The 18,598-nt window shown below is 41.9% G+C and overlaps 1 protein-coding gene across 1 annotated transcript in view; it reads left to right on the top strand.

Moving 5' to 3' along the window:
- The first annotated feature begins 529 nt into the window (after positions 1-529).
- The window catches only part of PPARGC1A (PPARG coactivator 1 alpha), a 68,742-nt gene continuing 50,673 nt past the window's right edge, over positions 530-18,598 (top strand). Inside the window, exons 1-2 of the mRNA XM_058803956.1 lie at positions 530-670; positions 5,694-5,873. Of these exons, the coding sequence (XP_058659939.1) occupies positions 623-670; positions 5,694-5,873 (228 nt within the window). The 5' untranslated portion in view covers positions 530-622. The remainder of the gene's footprint in view (positions 671-5,693; positions 5,874-18,598) is intronic.

The following is an 18,598-nucleotide window of genomic DNA, read 5'->3' as shown; positions in this document are numbered from 1 at the left end:
AAATCCCTGAGCGCAAAAAAAATAAAAGGGTTGGGAGGTGGTGTAACTTTTGCCGAACTCTGGGACAGCCTCTCCCATAGAGGCGGGGGAGCGGTGCGGGCACGGGAGAGGCGCTCGGGCTGCTCAGAGCACGCAGGCTGTGGCTCGGCTCCGAGTCCCTTCACTTTTTCTTTCTTATAAGCGCAGCTCTGCCTATTGTGTGCTGGGCTCTGGGGGGAAGACAAAGGAAGCAAGCTAAGAGATTAAACAAGATGGGGAGGGATAGGAGCTGTGCTACGGCAGGAGCGGCGTTCCGGGGGTGTGGCGTGGAAATGTGCTTTGAATCGCAGCGTGTTGCCGCGGCCGCCGGGGTCTGAGCGGGTTTTGCGAAGATTTACTTCACTTCAGGCTGGGTCTGCCCCTGGCTGACGTCACGGGCTGGAGCAGCGGCTCCAGAAGGCTGGATGAGTGACAGCCCAGCCTACTTTTTAATAGCTTTGTCATGTGACGGGGAACAGTAGTAAGACAGGTGCCTTCGGTTCACTCTCAGAGAGGGTCTCGTTGCCTGCATGAGTGTCTGCTGCCTGCCTGCCTGCCTCTGGACTGTAGTTTGCCAGCTTTCCTGCCGTCGCTCCGCAGCTGGATGGCGTGGGACATGTGCAACCAGGACTCTGTATGGAGCGATCTCGAGGTGAGCGGAGCGCGGCGTGGGCGGCCGTGGGTGCCGGCAGCCGGCGGGGCCGTGGGCTCGGCGGGGCCCCGGCAGGACGGCCGAGGCAGCGCACTTTGCAAACAAGTCCCTATCTTATCTCAACTCCGCTAAGTTTGCTATTTTAAGGTTACTCTGCGATGCCTTGAGCAAATCAAAGCTGAGCTCCTGTCATCAGTATAGTATCTCCTGCAGTTGGAAACTATTTTCATGTGCCTCCGGCTCGCTTTCCCGTCATATGCAATATTTATGCTCTAAGATATTGATATGAATCGGTGTCTGAAGTGGCATTTCCAGTGGCGTTCACTGGCCTGGTTGGAAAAATGCCATGTTTATTTAGAATAAGATGAATATTTCTTAAAAAAAAAAGTTATAATCAACTCATGGATTCATATTTTGATTCCTTTTTTCACTGTGCTCTGTCGAAGGTTTTTTCCTTGTTTATCAGCTGCAGAATGCAAACACGCACACAGGAATGAATACCCTGTTGTTTGGCTTTAGATGCTTTTAAAAGAGATTTCTGGAAGGAGACGTTTCCCTGCTACTTGTGGTGTTGGAATACTGACGCTGTAGCTAATGCCCCGTAGAGCAGGGTTTGCAGTCAATCTGAGTAATCCAAGAAATGGTTAAATTCCATGTACAGCAGAGACAACAGGATGAACCATGAGAATAGAGTTTATGCAGGACTGTGAACTGCTGCTGCTGCTGCCGCTGCTGCTGCTTGTGTAAAAATAGATGGCAATACATCAAATCCACAGCTTCTGCTGGCTACAATTCATAAAGGAAAAAATAAAAAAGGCAAGCAGCCCCGTGGTAATCTCTGGAGTATAATGTGTGGTTTGAGGATTTCTGCATATTTGCATTCAGCAAAATGGAGCATTACCTGAAAGTTTGGGCAACTTGCGAAGCGAGGCAAACTTTCTTTGGACCCCATGAAGAGGAATCCCAAATGCAGACCTGCTCAAAGGAACTAATCCTCTGGATTCAGGCTTGGAATAAGTGCTTAAAATGCTTCCCTTGGGCAATGGGGGAGGGAAAAACAGGTTACAGGCAATGCTTTTTAAATAAAATGTTCATGCTGTAGGGAGCTGAGCTACCCATCTAAAGTGAACCGTTTCTATGCTCTCCAGTAAATTTTTCCTATCTGGCAGAGCATGTGTGTGGATTCTCAAGTAATTTTGTCATGTTTTAAATATTTGCAGCTTGCCATTGTATCCACAAATTTCTGTTTGCGTATTGTAATTGGTCTTATCTTGTTTTGATTTCTTGGTAAAGTGGAATAGATATGGATAATTCATATGTCCTGTAGCTATTATGAGTCAAGGCAGTAAGTGGATGACTTTCTGGCTCCAAAGTCCTAATTGTTTCTGAGTAGCTGGAGTATCCTGTGGGTTGTTGTCTGGCTTGTAGCATGGGTCTCAGCTGCCATAGCTTCATTTTTCCATCGTGTATTATTCTTAATGCTGCTAGGAACTGATTGAAGAACCAGCTTATATGGAAATAGTGAAGATTTATTTTAATCACTAGAGTTCCTGCAGTAATTTCAAGCTAGTAACAGAATAGATAATTTATGTCAATGACTGTTTCATAGTGCAGAGAGAAAAAAAAAAAGAACCAAAAAAAGAGTTTGATCTTAATATTAATTGTGTGGTGGATGGATTAACTGTGGGTAGGATTTTGCCAGTGTGCTCCTGCATTGCACTTCCTGTAGCAACACTAGCGTCTGCGTGCTGCTTTGGCTCAGGGGATCACCTTTACTGAGCTAAAATAATGCAGGCAGCAAGCACTGGAGGCAGCTTTCATTCTTTGAATCATTAATATTTGCTGTCAATGTTAAATGTATTATATTCTCGCTCACATAATGACAGGACGGCGTGTTGTTTAATAAAGGCCTGCATCACTGTAGCTGATCTGCATCCCCAGTGCTTCGCAGCTTAATGAAGGTGATGTACAGTAAGGTTGTGAAGATTGATAGAGAGAATCCACATGACACATATTTTGTAAAGTCTCTCTTTCCTGAGTTCATCCCCTTGGCACTTTGTAAAACTTGTTAAAAATAAAACAAAGATTATATTTTCATTAATATAATTAATATGGCAAAAGTCCAGTCTTCTTCTTATTATTTTTTAATTTACCTTCAAAGGCACAAAAACAGCCAAAAGGTTAATGGAGAATTATACTTAATTATAATGATTCATTACCATCAGTGCAGTTAAGCTAATTTACTGTTTGCATCTGAACTAAGAGAAAAAAGGTCTGTTGGAGTGAAATAACACACAGTAATTAGCCTTTTGTGTTTAGTGACTGCTTTATCCTCCTAAATGTTACTGTAAAATTAGGGCTATAGTTATGGAATAACTATCATATCAAATAACAGTGGGAAGACATTAAAATGTGTGCTACCAATACAGGTGCACCTGTTACATATGTATAGGCAAACAGCAAATATCAGTGTGTCAGATGAGGACAGTTTTAGGACTTGGAGTGTTAAATCTGGCATCATCCAAAGGCCAAATATAAATTAATAACAGGAGCACTTGCTGCTAATGTGTCTCATATTAATGTGCTCTGTGTGCTCAGAAGTATAATGTCATATTCAAAAACATTGATTTTATTATCATGTCAACATTGGCAAGGCATATATACTTCATTTCAGCAATTACATTTTTAGGTGACATTGCAGTCTCTATAGGTAAATGGAGGCTGCGATAAGCAGGATTTCTTTTAATACCATTGTTTATGTTGCTTCAAAAGCCCACTGTAGGAACTTAAAAATGCAGATTAGCAAAAGTAAACATGTTTAAGTAGGTGGTTCACAGGGTGAAGCTATTTTTATAAATGAAAGCAGTAACAGATCAGCAGGATACTTTAGAAGTCTATGGCATCAGTTATAAGCTACTGACCTCCAGAACACAAACCTGAGAATGATGCTGAGAATCTACCTTTTCAGTCAAAAACTAGATTATCCTTTAATGAGATCAGAGATTTTGGCCAAGCATCAAAAAAGGTCATCTCTGTATTATAAGATTGCTGCCAGAAGGTTGTGTCTCGCACTAAAGAAGAGGAAACTGTCAAGTTTTGGGGGTTTTTTTTGTGTCTTACACTCAAAATAATGTTAAAAAATTCAGATAAAAGAAAAAAAGTTAACATTACTTAAGTGGGATTTTGACTTCTTATGGTTCTACGGCCCCTTAAATATAGGAAGAAAAGCAACTGCAATTTCAGAGCCTCGTTTTGCAGCCTCTCAGCTTCCTTGCCCCTTGGCCTACTCTATGATTATCTTGTAGTGTCCTGGTAGACGTAGAAGTTGTCTGGTAAATTATAGCTCACACCAGCTGCACCGAGTCTTTGTGCCAACAGACAAAATCTTTGCTCAGGGCTGCGGTGCTGCATCCAGCCCGTGCACTGCAGACCCACGGAGGTTCCAGGGACAAAGCCATCAATGAGGTGCACCTTCAGCAGCTCTCGCTTGCATTGTTGTTCAAGGCGGTCCTTGCAAGAGTGACACAACCAGCACTGAGCGACTCACATCCATGGGCGCTGTTAGTGCCCTGCACACATCTGCCTTCAGAAAGCGGCACTTTCTCCATTGACTTCAGTCCAAACAGAAGTTGGGAAATCATTCAAACCACCCAGACAACTGACGGGAGCTGTGGAGGTGACAGGATCCTGCTGTTGGCCATCCTTAACCCAGTGCTAAAATCTGGTAGATGCCCTTAGACTCAGTTGACTTTAGATGGCTTTTAACCATTCAGGTGCCTGTGCAGCTCCACGTGTGCTTTGCAGTGTGCCCGTATCGACGTAGATGTTCAGGGATGAGTTACAAGGATCCACGGAGCAGTGCAGTAGGAATTGCTTAATTGAGCAGCATTGACATATGGGACTCAGCTATTTGCCAAACTGTTACTACATGTTTTCTATAATTAGGAAATAGTTTTGGTGGATACTCTAACATTTCAATTGCTGTGTTGAAGTGGATGTATGTTATTAATTTTTTCTTCCTTAGTAGGTCAGTCAATACCCTATCTTAGCTTCATACTGGCATATAAAAGGATGCTTACTCTAGGTTTGTTTTTATTTATCCTCACTCTCTTCTTAGTTGTGCAGACAAAAACATTTTGCACTGCTGAAGAGGATTCCTGCAGACTAGACTTTGTTTACTGCCTCAACCAAAATGTTTCACAGACCCTCTTTCAGGATTACTGAATCAGAGGCTGCTAGAAGAGGAAAATCCATTTGGTTCTCTGAGTACAGCTTCTTTCTGGGGATATTTAGGAAACCAGCCAGGATAATAGATGTGTTCACACCAAGCAGGTGAAAGGCTGCATGAACTAACTATGCTTATCACTGAGAGGAGAATATAGGGATATTTCCCGCCATACTTTGATTGCTGGGACCTAATGCAAAACTGGGTGGCTGTGGTTTGTGCATCAGGAAAAGATCAGCATCACTAACCCATACTCTTTAATGCCCATATGGTAGCCACCGTCATGAGTGGCTGTAAGGATTACAGTGAGGTTTCTGTAGAAGTGAAAGTGTGACCGTCTCCAGCTTGAGCTAGCCTCCAGGGCTGAAGGCTGTAACAGGCTGTGCCTCTTTAACCTGAATGTATCAGGAAATGCATGACAGACCTTGCCCAGAGGTATTCATCTGTAACTTCTACCTGCACTGGTTCACTCTGAAAGGAGAATAAGGCCATGCTTTGGCCTCTGCTGTTGGATTGAAAGCTTTGAATATGATAATTATCAAATGGTATAGGGAGAAGGAAGGTCATCTTTCCTGGACAGAGATGTGATAGAGAAGGCAGCTTATGCCCTGCTGTTTTCTCTGCCCCTTTACATACCTATGTTAGAGCTAACAGTGACCAAATACTAGGTGTTTCTTTTCTCAGAAAACAAAGTCAAGCCTAGTGACCCTGTGCCGTGGCTTAATTCTTATCACATGATATTAGTTAATAGATTCCTGGTAATTAATGAAACTATTTCTGTGTTGCTGTATCCTGCAGTGCGCTGCTCTGGTTGGTGAAGACCAGCCTCTTTGCCCAGATCTCCCAGAACTTGACCTCTCTGAACTAGATGTGAATGACCTGGATGCAGACAGCTTTCTGGGGGGACTCAAGTGGTACAGCGACCAGTCAGAGATCATCTCCAATCAGTACAGCAATGAACCCGCCAATATATTCGAGGTAAGGCAAGGTGATGCAAGTGCATGTTGCAAAGTCCTTGCTTGCTTTTTTTTTCTGGTTTCAGTTTTCTTCTCTTTTTTTTTTTTTTATTAGCCTGGTGGACAACAGTTTACTATTTTTCCACCATTAAGAGACAAAAAAACTGCTGGTGTATTATGGGTTCTGACTGGTTCTGTTAATCATCATGATCAAAACCAGACCTGAGATCTGAAGGGGGGGAAAGCCTTAAAAAGATTTAAATGAAACTTGTGGTCTTGGAGAGGAAACAGCTAAAGAGTACCTAGAGCATACTGCCCTGTGGTGTCATGATGAGGAGTTGCACTATTGTCAGCTACAGAGCAAAACAGGAGTTGAAGCTTGTTTGTTGTCTTCCACTTGAATTCCTCGGCAAGAAGCAGAGTGCTTCACAGCAGCTAGCTGATGAGTAGCTGGAACATTTCTCGTAAAGATTTTTACCACTCAGAGCCTTACTGTGCAAGTTACCTGCACACAAATTGAGAGGTCTGTGATTTGTTTATGTTCAGGGGAGAGGAAGGGTGAGTGTGGCAGGGAAGGCAGTGAGGGCTGTCAGTAACTCAGGGACCAGCTCTGCGTTCTGATATTTCATAGATCTCCTGGTGGAGAGCAATCTAAAAGTAAAAGTCAGAGGGTGATAGGAGAGATTTAATTGTTTTCTTTCCAATTGTGCATTGGGGGTTAGGGTGTCTGAGAGGAGGGTTACTGTCTCTTTATCTCTGTCTCGGGTCTTCTTTCTTTTGTTGTGTAAAGCTTTCATAATTCTCCACCTTGTGGTTTCGGGCAGCCGTGCCCCTCCTAAACTCTAACCTCCTTCCCTCCTTGTTGATAGGAGAGGCCATAGATCGTTCACTGACTGGGAAATTGAACAATAAATTGATTAGCTGGCAGGAAGACCTTGTACAAAAGCAAGCTATGGGTGCTGTTTCTCACACACCAAGTAGTACAGCTCCAGGAAGTACAGCTAGCCCGCTGGTTCCGGAAAGCCCCGGATTATCATGGTAGAATTTTAAAGGCTGGAAAAAATTAACTGAAATGGTATAGTAAAATGCTTACCTAGGATGTGATGTCCTGAATAAAATTCTCCTTTCTTTATATACAGCTCTAAACTCACAGTGATCTTCCTGATGCAGATGAATTGCTCTGGATTTAAACCAGTGTAACTGATAGCAGAAACTGGTCTTCTCTGTTTAGTTTCTGTAATTTAAATCCAAGTAACTTGGAATTAATTTTATTTTAATCAAATCAGCTCTGCAAAGCCTTGTGCTCAGGCCCTCTTTTTTTCTTTAGTTGTATAATGTTCCACACTTTGTTTTACAAAGTTTCCAAATCCTGTCTGGTTCTTGAATTGCAGTTGTACTGCCTCAGGCAGGGTAGGGCATGTTGGTGGCGGCAGGGGGGCAGGGTCCACGTCTGCAGCAACTGTGATGGAGACTTGTTTTGCTTTTTTCATCACTGAGGACACATATTTTTTCCACATTCATCAAAAACCAAATGCAGAAGCATTTTCCTTTAGGAAAAGTCAGTTGAAGATGCAGACTTTCAAAGTGTAAGTTCGACATAAGTAATGCGATTACGTATTTACCAAATGTAAGCATACAAATTATTCCAGTAAAACCAGTGGAACTTGGCTTTGTTTCTTGTCCCGTGTGTTGCTGCCTGTCTGCTCTGATGGCCACAGCTGCTGAGTATAGAGCTGTCTCAGATAGGTAGTGACTGTTCCCCTGCAGACCTTGTGTAGGAAACAATTCCTGTGCTGGAAATCGAAGTGTGTTGCAAACTGCAGGATGACCAGATAGGCTGGAAGTTAACCTCACTGGGAGATGGTGACAGGAGCAACATCTCATGGGCAAGTTTGGGTCTGTCTGAGGATGAGCTGCCCCGGTGTGAAGAAACAGGGGAATATGTGTGGAGAGACAGGGGCAATACAGCTGGGGGAATTAATCTACACAGCAAGTAATAGGTCAGAAATAATAGTTTGGAAATGAAATATGCTGCTTCTTTCCTGACACACAAATTCTGTTGTTTTCTCTCCTCACACTCATTGACTTCAGCTGCAGGCTGCATTGCTGTCTCATCACAGCTTGGCCCATACTTACCTGTAGGGACAAATTGTGCCCTAATGGTATTTTACAATACTGCAGTGCAAAATTAGACTATTTTCAGCTTTTCAGAGTGTTGTATTTACATTTCTTGGTTGCTTGGCCTAGGAAGATGGGAGTGAAACAGTTATTTTCTCCTGCTGTGCATTAACCCTGTCCCCATTCTCCACTGTGCAGCTGGATACTTTGCACTATTTCTTGCCTCTGCCGCTCAGTAATGTGACGACTGGGGGTGCTCAAGATCAGAAGAAGATGTCTTCTTCCTCCAGAGACTATCTCACATACTCTGTGAGGAACTATTTGTTTTAGCTGAGAGAATGGAAGTTTTTTGCAGTTTCTCATTTGGTAATCACTAGATTTTTCCATATTGATCCTCAATAGCTTTATAAAAAAAGAAAATAATATATTTTTTTGCCTTTTAAAATTTTTATTTCTCTCTTGTCATTGTGAGAGTAGTATGTTTCATCTGACTTAAGCTTCCAGATGAGGCATTGTCATACAAAAATAGAAATACAGCCTATTTGGAGTGGAAAGGAAGGAATCAGAATGACAAGCAAATGATGGGAAGTACACGAGCAGCATTACCTGCACAAGCTGTACAGTACATTGCCAAATCTAGCCTTGAATGAAACACACTCTCCTTTGAAGTATTAATGCAGTACATGTGGCATTGTCTATGTGAGGAACAGTGTCCAAAAGCCCTTTACAAAGTTTCTATCTCTGATGCACTTTTTTTTAAAGAAAGGTTTGTTTTTCATAAAGTGAATTTTCAATCTTTCTGCAAATCATGTTCCTGAAAGCTCACTTGGGCTGAGCACCCACAAGCTTAGTGGCACTGGGAGTCTCACAGACTAGAAATTATTAATAGTTATGGTGGCAACCAGGAGCCAAGTGAGATAAAGGTCCAATTAGTCCAGATAATATGTAAGTGTCAAGTATAAATCCCTGTTCTCATCCGCTTAGGTGTGATGAGATCCTGGCCTTCACTGGAGGATTAGAGCACACCAATATTTTGCAGACACACCCAATTCATCACTGCATCCTCCTGCTCACCTGCCAGTGTCACCGATACGAGTCCCCAGTCAAGCCTGCACTGCCCCAGCACAGAGGCTCTTCTTACCAGTGTTTGTACTTATGTACATTATGAATTAGGTGATTTTTTTTCTATTCACAGCTCAATCACTTCTGTTTTTCACCTAATTTTGTTTGCCTGTTGCTTGAAATGATGAAATGAAGGAGTTTTTGCCCCTCAGGCTGCTGTCTATTGACACAAGTTCATGTAAGTAAATAGTTAACAAGTCACTCAAGACCAGTTGTTTAGATGGCTTGCTGGACCATTCACTTTTATGATTTGTTTTTGTGAAGAACTAGTCTTTAAAAATTTTGTTTTCAAAAAATGTAATTTGGCTACTTTCAGAAAATCAAAATGGTTAAATTTTCATTCTCAAAGCCAATGCTATGTGAAATTGTGCACAAACATACAACTTGGTGTGCCATGAGTGAGAAGGCTTTTTGTTCATGAAAAATGTTGTCCCTTGAGGCTTCTTGAAATATACTGTACCGTATCATGTAAGATTAGTCATATTTAAAATTATTTATGATCCATGCCTAGCATTATGGAGAGGGAAGATAGCTACAGTGGGCGTTTCTCTTTGTTGGTATTTTTTACAAATAACTCAGCTGATGGTAAGAGAAAATTCAGCCTATAGATAGGCAATAACCTGTTAAACTACAATGAACCTGTGTAAAAACATAAATCTTGTCTTGGGCAAAACATTTTTTTTAGCTTTCAAAAAGACTTCAGAAAACCCACATTGCTTGCCCTAATGCGGGTTTAATTTATTTACATAAATCTATGTTCCAAAGCAATGCTTACAGTGTTTGATGACTTTGTTTTTAATTGTTTTATATAGGTGTATCCCACATTACTTCTCAAGGCCATTCTATGTGCCACAAATTTGGAAAGCCTGAAAAGATAACTAGATTTCTTTGTAGACTGCCAAAGAGGGCTGTATTACAAGCAACGAGAATGTGAGGAGAGAAAGAAATACACAATGCAATGCAGACTGTCTTTCCCCTGGCAGCAGGGGAATGCATGGAGATAAATGATTTCTTATTTATTTGGAAGGGGTTGTATCAGGGAGAAGATGAGTGTTGAGGGAAGCCTTAAACATCACCAGGGTAATTTGCATTGGTTCAGATTATAAAATCCCTCATGTTCTGTGGTGCTGCCAGTCTCTTTCACCATAACAGGTTATTCATTCAAGGTGTGCAGCCAGATTGATTAATGAATTACCAGATCTTGCGTAAAATGACTTGGCCTGACTTTTAAACAACCACCAATGTTTTCTTTGCCAGTCTTGTGACTGGTGTTAATGGGTTCCAGAGAACTGAGCCTATATAGACTTTCTGTAGTAGCCTTCCCTAGCATTTTTTCCACTTTTTAATTTTCTCCAAAACTAGTAGCCCAGGGCAGGCAGTTCAAGGAGATACAATCTCAGGGAAAAAAAAAAAAGACGTGGTAGTCAAATCCTTGATGGCTGATGCCCTTCAGTGCCAAATCAGCATGATTTATCATAGCCATCTATTCAGCACAACAGAGGCTGGAGGTGAGCTGCATGGTGTACCTCACACAATATGCATAACTAGAGCTCTGAACTTTGAAGGAAAGCCTCAGAGCTATTTGCAAAGTGCTGGTGCTTAGTGAATACTAAATTACATTTAGGAAATAGTCTACTGCTACCAGTTATACTTCATTTTTATTCTTGACACAGACACCTAAATCAGAGAACAGTAACATTTCAGAGATTATGGTAGCAGTTTGGGTATGTTCCAACACTATAATAGGATCAGAATTTTAAGGCCTTTTTTATTATTACCAATAGTCACTTAGTTTCTACTGCAGCGTACTTTGTAGGGAATTACAGCTTTTACTAAAAAGATTAAAATGCTATTATGCAAATGATTGCAGTATGTTATTATGTTTACAAATTAACATCCATGGCTCAACACACAAATTAACTAACTATTCCATCTATATTATTAAGGATTTAATAAAGTAACTGTTGATAAAAATGAGGAGCTTGGAACAGTTAATAGGAGCTGACCGTGATTTAACATAGAACTTAAACATTGTGTTTAATGTTCTAGATGGCATAATGGCAGAATAAAGCTTATCAAAGTGCTTGAAAGGACTGTGATTGTGTGCACCACATAGCAGCCTGTCTGAGGCCCTGGAGGGCATGAACAAAATAGCTCTGGGCAGGGGTGTAGAGCATACTGGTGAATCTGGAAGCAGCACAGGACCAAGTCGTATCAACATGTACTTTCCTGCTCTAATAAGTAGGCTTTTTTGAAATTCAGATTCATGCAGATTGAATGTTTTACATGATAAGCACATGCATTTGGGTATTTCGGAACTTGTGTCCTTCTAAAATGCAGCCTGTAATGAACTGGTTTTATGGCAAATTGGATTTCATTGCAGAGAGTATCATTGTATGGTAAAAAAAAAAAAAAAAAAGAGGAAGGCTGAGTTCAGTCTGAGATGACTTTACAAACATTCCTGCAAGTTGCTATTCCTAACAGTTCATAAGAGATCATAAAAGTGAGCAGATAAGAGCTACTGAGGTCCTAGAGAAATGAATGTACAGTATGTGGTTATGGGATAGATTTAGTAGTGAAACAGACAACGTCATAGGTTTAATACAACAATAAACATAAAAGGCAAAAGATGCAGATTTGGGTTAGGGAACTTTATAAGGATGATAAAAGGTAACAGTGTATCATAAAGCCTACTTGTGAAACTAGGAGAAGACCTTCATTTCCAGGGAAAGAAAATAGCAGACACTTGACAAAAGTGATGGACTTTTTATATTCCTAATGGAGCAGTGTCACATTTCTTGTGTGTTTGAATGCATTACCTTTACCGGTGTGTCTGGCCTGACTCAGGCTCTACATCTGCTAAAGAGGAGACCAGCACAATGACATCCTGTCTATGTGGGATGATATATGTAAACGATAATCTATGATTAGCTATGCTGACATTTAATAAGGCTCAAGCAGTAAGTGGAATTTATTTTACTCAAACCAGCTGCTATGTAATTGGAAAGAGTTTATGCAAATTCTCTGTATCTAGTGTTACCAAGGTGGGCTGCTGCTCCTTTTTTCATTCCTGCTTGGACAAACTACAATGCTTTAATGCAAGAACTACCTGGCATGTCGGTTGAAACCTTCAGGGAGGAATGAAGTCCCGACAGAGCAAAAAACCAATTGCTTTGAGAGTTTATTGTATGATGTGTGTGGCCATCAAGGCTGTTCCCCAGGCGTGCAATCAAGAAAATGTGACTGATCCACTTCACAGTCCCATTAAGGAGACATTTCACCTAGAGCAGCCATGGCTTGAGATGCTCACTGTGCTGCTGTTCTGTAGAGCACCTGTGCTTTTTCTGAGAGGGAAGAAAGAACAGTAGTAAGCTAATTAGGTCATTAGATGGATGTCTTGGCCTATGTTAAAACCAGCCCTTGAGGACACTGTGTTACACTGTGTTCCCACTAGCTACAGAGCTAAATATGAACTGGTGTCAGCTGCCATACAAACAAAAATGTAATAGCCTCCTTTCACAGAGGTCATCTTAAATCCACTTTGGTCACAGTCACACTCCACATCTGTTTTAGTGAGATGCAGCTTCTTAAGGTGGCGTTTGGACTTCATAAGTGCACAAACAACCGAGCTATAAATTGCTACTGCTGGAGTTATTTTGAATAAGTGTATACTGTTTCATATTTATAATGGTGAGGCTTCATAATATTCACAGTGAATATATAACACAGATCAGTTCAACAAGCATGAAATTGTATGTTGTCAACTTGTCACATAAATAGAGCCATATTCTAGCTTACGATAATGTTGAACTAAATATTTTCTCCCTGGAACTGCAGAGAGGGTCATGAAAATGTGGGACAGTAGCTCTGTCTTTTGTTAGAAAAACAATCCCAGACATATTGCTAGTGGGAAGTAAATATTTCTGATAAGATTTTTCTGGTTTTTTAATTCCCCCTTGGCTTACCAACAGCAACAGAAAGTTTGCCTTTCACAGAAAAATGCTAACTGGTTAAATTAAATTTATTTCCGTTAATGGTTGTGTTTCTAGTATAACTTCTTTTCTTGTTTTTTTCATTGTTGCTATTTTTGCTCAGTGCATCATTGCTAATTGCTACTAAACGGTCCATCTTAACCCTGGCGTGCTCTTCCCCTGCTGCCCCATCCCCCTTAACATTAACTCTGGCCCATGCCATTACAGAAGGATAAAATTATCACAAGTCTTCATTTAGGAATTCTTTTTCCTTAGTGCTGCTAACCTATTGTGCATGTGTAGGTCAGGAGGAGGAAATTGCACAGAGCATATTTGGTGCAGGGAGAAAGTTTTGGTATTGAATCATGATGAACTGGTTTTTTTCCCTGTGAACAGGGAAAAAATACAAAGAAGAGTTTATGTGGGTCTGTGAAAACTTGCCTATTTGTAGCTTTTGTTGTACTACTGTGGGTAATCCTCAGATGCACTGGAAATTTGCAGCCTTTCTGGAGGAGTGCCCCCTGCCAGCTTTATAGGCCTCTTTCTCCAGTGTCTAATTTTTATTTTGGTAGCTTTGTGCAGGTGCGTACAGGATCCCGGTGCCTTTGTAAGTGGGGCTGCAGCCTTGGCAGGCATGGAGCTGTGACTGTGTGCACAGGCACACTCAGCCATGGAGGATGGGTTCAGGTCTCGGTGGAAATCATCCCCTTTGCAACACATAGCTGGTTGCTCTCGCTGAATTTTCCGTTCTGACACAACAGAGCCACAGTCTTGCTTCGTAATGATTGAGAAATTAATTAGCACTTTGTGGCGGTGATGAGTCTGAAGGGCCATGATTGGAGTTTGCTTTTTACCACATGCAGTAATCACAGGGTTTTGTTTATGAAAGCACAAACCCAAAACCTATTGAGATTTTGGTGTTGTCATGAAGCGTGAGCCGTGTGATGCATTAGAATAATACTTCCATTTCCTCACACACATCTGTGCTTTTGTGCTTTACTGTGAGTAACACAATGGGGTGCTGGTCCATAATGGGTACTTCTAATCACTAAGACAATAATCAGAAGAAGAGTATTTTCAGTGAGGAGCCACGGTGGCAGCCTCTGGCAAGTGTTGTTGCCTTGTTGATTTATGACAGGTTTTAGTTGCCTGAAATGCTTGCAGCCATCCAGCTTATCACACAGAGTTTAGGAGGATCATCCCTTCCAGGCATATTATAGGGCTGGAGGTGTCAAATGGGCAGGGAGAACTTCTACTTCTGGCTATTGCCATAGCTGCTCCTTGAAGGCTCAATAATACAAAATCTTATCAGGGTTTGGAGGGGCCGCCATCAAACAGTGTGAGGGACTGCACATCTCTCCTACAGGAGATAGACTTGAATAAAAATAGAGAAATTGGGTAAAAAATTTCTCGCCTCTTGTCAGGGAGGTGGTGGTAATGATTATCTGGAGGATTGGGTTGGTCAGAGGGACTTCAACATAAGCTGCTAAAAGAAACAATGGGAGTTTTCTCCGGGAAAGGTAGTTTCTCCTGGAGGACAGAAAATTCTTTCTCAAAGTACTCCAAAACCTTTGCAAAAATCCAGCTTTTCTTCTCCCATGTTGCTGTATAAGCAGTTACGTAATGACTCAGGAGGTGCATCAGAGACCTTAGGTAATAAATGTTATGGAAGCGAGACATCTCAGTGGAATTTGTGCTTTGGTGAGAATGCTGCAGGTTTGCACATTTCCACAGGGCAGTCAGTGACCAGACGTGAAAAACAGGTATTACAAGAGTTTTAGAACTCTTCTAGTATTAGGGGCTGTTTTTTGGGGTTATTTTGCTTGTAAATATGTATCACTTGGCTAGGTAGATCTAGTAGTGTTATTCTCCACTCTACCAGGCCGTGTGTGTTGAGACCAATGAACAGGATCTTTGGTCTGTTGGTATCTACTTTAAGAGGGCTTCTGGTTGAGGCATAGGCAGCCAGGTAGTGCAGGTGACAGTGTGGGTGGTAAAGGACCAAGAATGAACTTAGAGCAGGGGAGGGCTTTGCAGAATCAGAGTGGATGAAGTGGGAAGGGATCTCGAGGCCATTTGGCCCAACCCAGCCTGTTCAGGAGCTACATGGAACAAGAAGCTGAGGAAATATTTCTGTGTTCCTCTGCTGCTGCTTCTTCCCTCCTTGAAATTACTTTATTAATACTGGTAAGGAGTTTCTGATCCTATTTTGAAAATCTTAGCCCATAGTCCTAAGCAACTAAGGAATTTCTTTGAGACCTGCTTCTATATAGCTAGAAGCCTGTTATTGCCAAATGCTAGTTTTCAGAGGAAGATGGGTGGCAGTTAAAGGTTCGCAGTCTGGCCTTGATTTTCATGACAAATTTTCATATAAGAAAACCTACTTGGCCTAATCTTAGTTTCCACAGGTACTGAGCTTGTCCATTTTCACAGGCTTATTGTTGGACTAGTGGAACTTTAAGGTTGTCAGGTTGAAATGGATGCATATGCAATTATTTTCATAAACAAAACATAAGTGCATGCTTCCTGACCTCTGCTTGGAGGTGCTCTGTTAGGCATTTGACCCTCCAGGCGTACACAGAGGAGCAATAGACTTTTCACTTGTCTGGGGGAAACATGCATTTTTAAAATTCTTTTTCTGGCTTTGTGTTTGCTTTGCTGTTTTTTCTCTCACCAGGACTGGTGTGGATTTTCTTGGCTGTATTGACTGTCCTTAAAAGCCCAACAATCACTCTTCACATTAGTATGAAGACATCAGGCAAAACATTGGCAATTGTCACATCAATTGCATCTGGGAAAAAGCCAAAAAACTTGTGGATTTTTCGCCTTAGCACTGCAGAAACATTCATCCATTTCCAGTGAAAGGGTGTCAAAGTGCTTCTGCTTGTATGTGATGGGAGTGTTGCCACATCTTGTCATTTTCTTTGCTGTTGATCCCACTGTCCTATAGGAAGGGTCAGGTCAAATGCTTCTCTGAAGACCAAGTCTCCCATTTGCAGCAGGAAATCTCTTGGGTGGAGAGGATAATGTTACAAAACAGAGACTAACATTACAAACAGCTCTGCTGCCTCTGGCGCAGTCTGGAGCATCACAGACCAATAACTCCTATCATGTCACTCTTGCGGCACCTTATTATCTATGTTTTTCTGTAAATCCGATCTGAGACTGTCATTACCAGTTTCAGGTAGGTGAACACCATCTGGGTGAAATAACCATGTACCAGTGATGGGCTGGAGGGGGCTCTTGTTAGTTAATCATCCCTACCTTCCCTTTGATGAGTTAATTTGTCTGTTGAGCCATGGAGGAGCCCCCAAGAGCTCCCAGGAGCCCCTTGTTAAAATTCTGCCGACAAATGGAAAGATAGGGATGATTTCACTCTTTTTGCTGGAGCCTTTGCTATCTATGATATTGCTAAATCATCCATAATGCATAACTTTCTATGCAATCTTTTTGTTACAGTTCTGGAGGCATATTACTTCTTTGTGCATTTACTTTTTAAACATTGTCACTGGATACCTAACCCTCCTGAAAGTCTCATATCATGAATTAAGGGTTATTTCAGTATTTCCATGTGGCCTTTTAGTAGCTGGCATGGGAAGTTCCTTGGTTGTGATGCTGGCGCATACTCTTTTTTTTTTTTTTCCTTTTCTTTCGTTATTAAACACTGTGTTTATTTACTTGTTTTGTGATAATGCCTAAAAAGCCTGTAGTAGGGGGGAAGTCTGTGTGTAGTAGTGACCAGCCCATCCCAGTTTTATGGTGTGCACTTTGAAGTCCTTGGAAGGAGCAAAGGTAATGAAAGAAGAAAAGAGCTGGTCCTTGGGGTTTGTGGGTGAAGATAAACCCAACTTACTTTTCCTTTGGAGGACTGTGAGCACTGCTCTTTAGCCAGATTCCTCTTCCTCCCAGGCAGGTGGAGGCAGCTACGGCCTGCTGAGCTTTCCTAGTCCAGGAAACAACACAGGTTCAGAGCTGCAGTTGTGCCAATATGTTGTGGAACTACCCAAGGAGAGGCTGCCTTAAGTAGTATATCCCAACATGGAGACTTATTTATCTCCAAACCTGAGATGAAGAAGAACATTAAAATTAAAAAAATTTTAAAAACTCAACTGGACAAAAGCCAGACAGAAGACCAGGAAGCTAAGAAATGCTATCATTTGGGGGATGCTCTAGTCCCTTTGTAACTGGTCAGAGAGGGTGTGTTAGCTCTGATACAGTGCTCTTCAGCCAGATCAGGGTGAGCTCTTGCAAGGCCATATGTATGCCTTTGCATAGTGCTAGTGGCTGCTGGGGGGGATTTATTAGCTTTCACTCAGTATTAATGTTCCTCCTAGGCTCTCTTCTGAGAGAGAGCAAACCTCTCTCTCAGAGGAACACAGGCACACAGAGAAAGTGATGAAGGGATACTGGAGCAGATCTGGAAGAGTGAGCTGGGATCCTACTGGGCTATGAGCTCTGGTTGAAGATGACTGTACTGTACCAAAGAAGTTCTTGCAGAGTTAGTTAGCATCTCTGTATTATGTTTTCAGAGCTGGGCTGGGAAGGACTATTTGGCTACGTCCTGTACAGACACAAATGATTTCCAGGAATCTGCACTCCACTGCAACTGGAATCATGTCAGGATCTCCAAATTGGTCAGTTCAAGTCCAGTATGATCAGAGGTAATAGACCACAGGGGGTTAATTCTCTGCTAGACCATCAGCATCACTTTACAGAACTGTTCCTGGCATGTGCAGCTCTGTGAACACTGTCCAGATGTACTTGAGCTGCCTTTCTGGGCTCCATCTAGACCCAAGAGGGTTTGTTATGGGAAGCCCCATGATGTGCAGAGGTTTTTCTCTTTCAGGATCTCTCACGAGATTAGACTTGTGAAGCTTTGATTTTTAAGCCCACAGCTAAAGAAGGAAAGAGACATGCCCCTAAACTTAAACCTCTAATAGGTCCTATTTCCTAAAGCATGTCTTTGAAAGTGATGGATGTATGTTCTTAAAGATACGCATGTCAGAATCCTACTAATAAATTGCTTTTGTGGGTATTGGTCTTTCCAGCTTGAAGCATCCAGGAATGCTGCTCCAAGTTGCACTATACACATAGCAGGAACTTCATACTGGACCCTTCCTCTTGATCTCCCATTATTCTCTCCTGCAGGATCACTCCAGCTACCCTCCATCACTAGAATGCTATCTGTTTGCCACAGTTTCTGCCAGCTTGGATTTTTCCTCAAACCAAATTCACAGAGATGACAAAAATCCGCTCATGTGTCTTGTCCTACCCTACACCTGCTTCTGGGAGTGCTGTGACAGATACCAGTTTTATTGTGTGCCAATGTTACTGCTGTGTTTACAGCAGATTTAAGAGTTTACATTAGGCGACAGTGTTACCCTCCAGTTTCCCTAATTCTATCTGCTGGCAATCCCAGCTGTGTGGTTGGGGTGGCTGCCCCTGTCCTAAAGGAATTTGTGTCGATTTCTGCAGGGACAAATCCTCCCTGTGCTAAACCGCTTTGCTGTATTTGCTCAAACTCATATTTTGACAG

This window comes from Ammospiza caudacuta, chromosome 4, assembly GCF_027887145.1.
Source record: "Ammospiza caudacuta isolate bAmmCau1 chromosome 4, bAmmCau1.pri, whole genome shotgun sequence".
Taxonomy (NCBI): Eukaryota; Metazoa; Chordata; class Aves; order Passeriformes; family Passerellidae; genus Ammospiza; species Ammospiza caudacuta.
The sequence above is the reverse complement of the archived record's forward strand: the minus strand, read 5'-3'. Positions and strand labels throughout refer to the sequence as shown.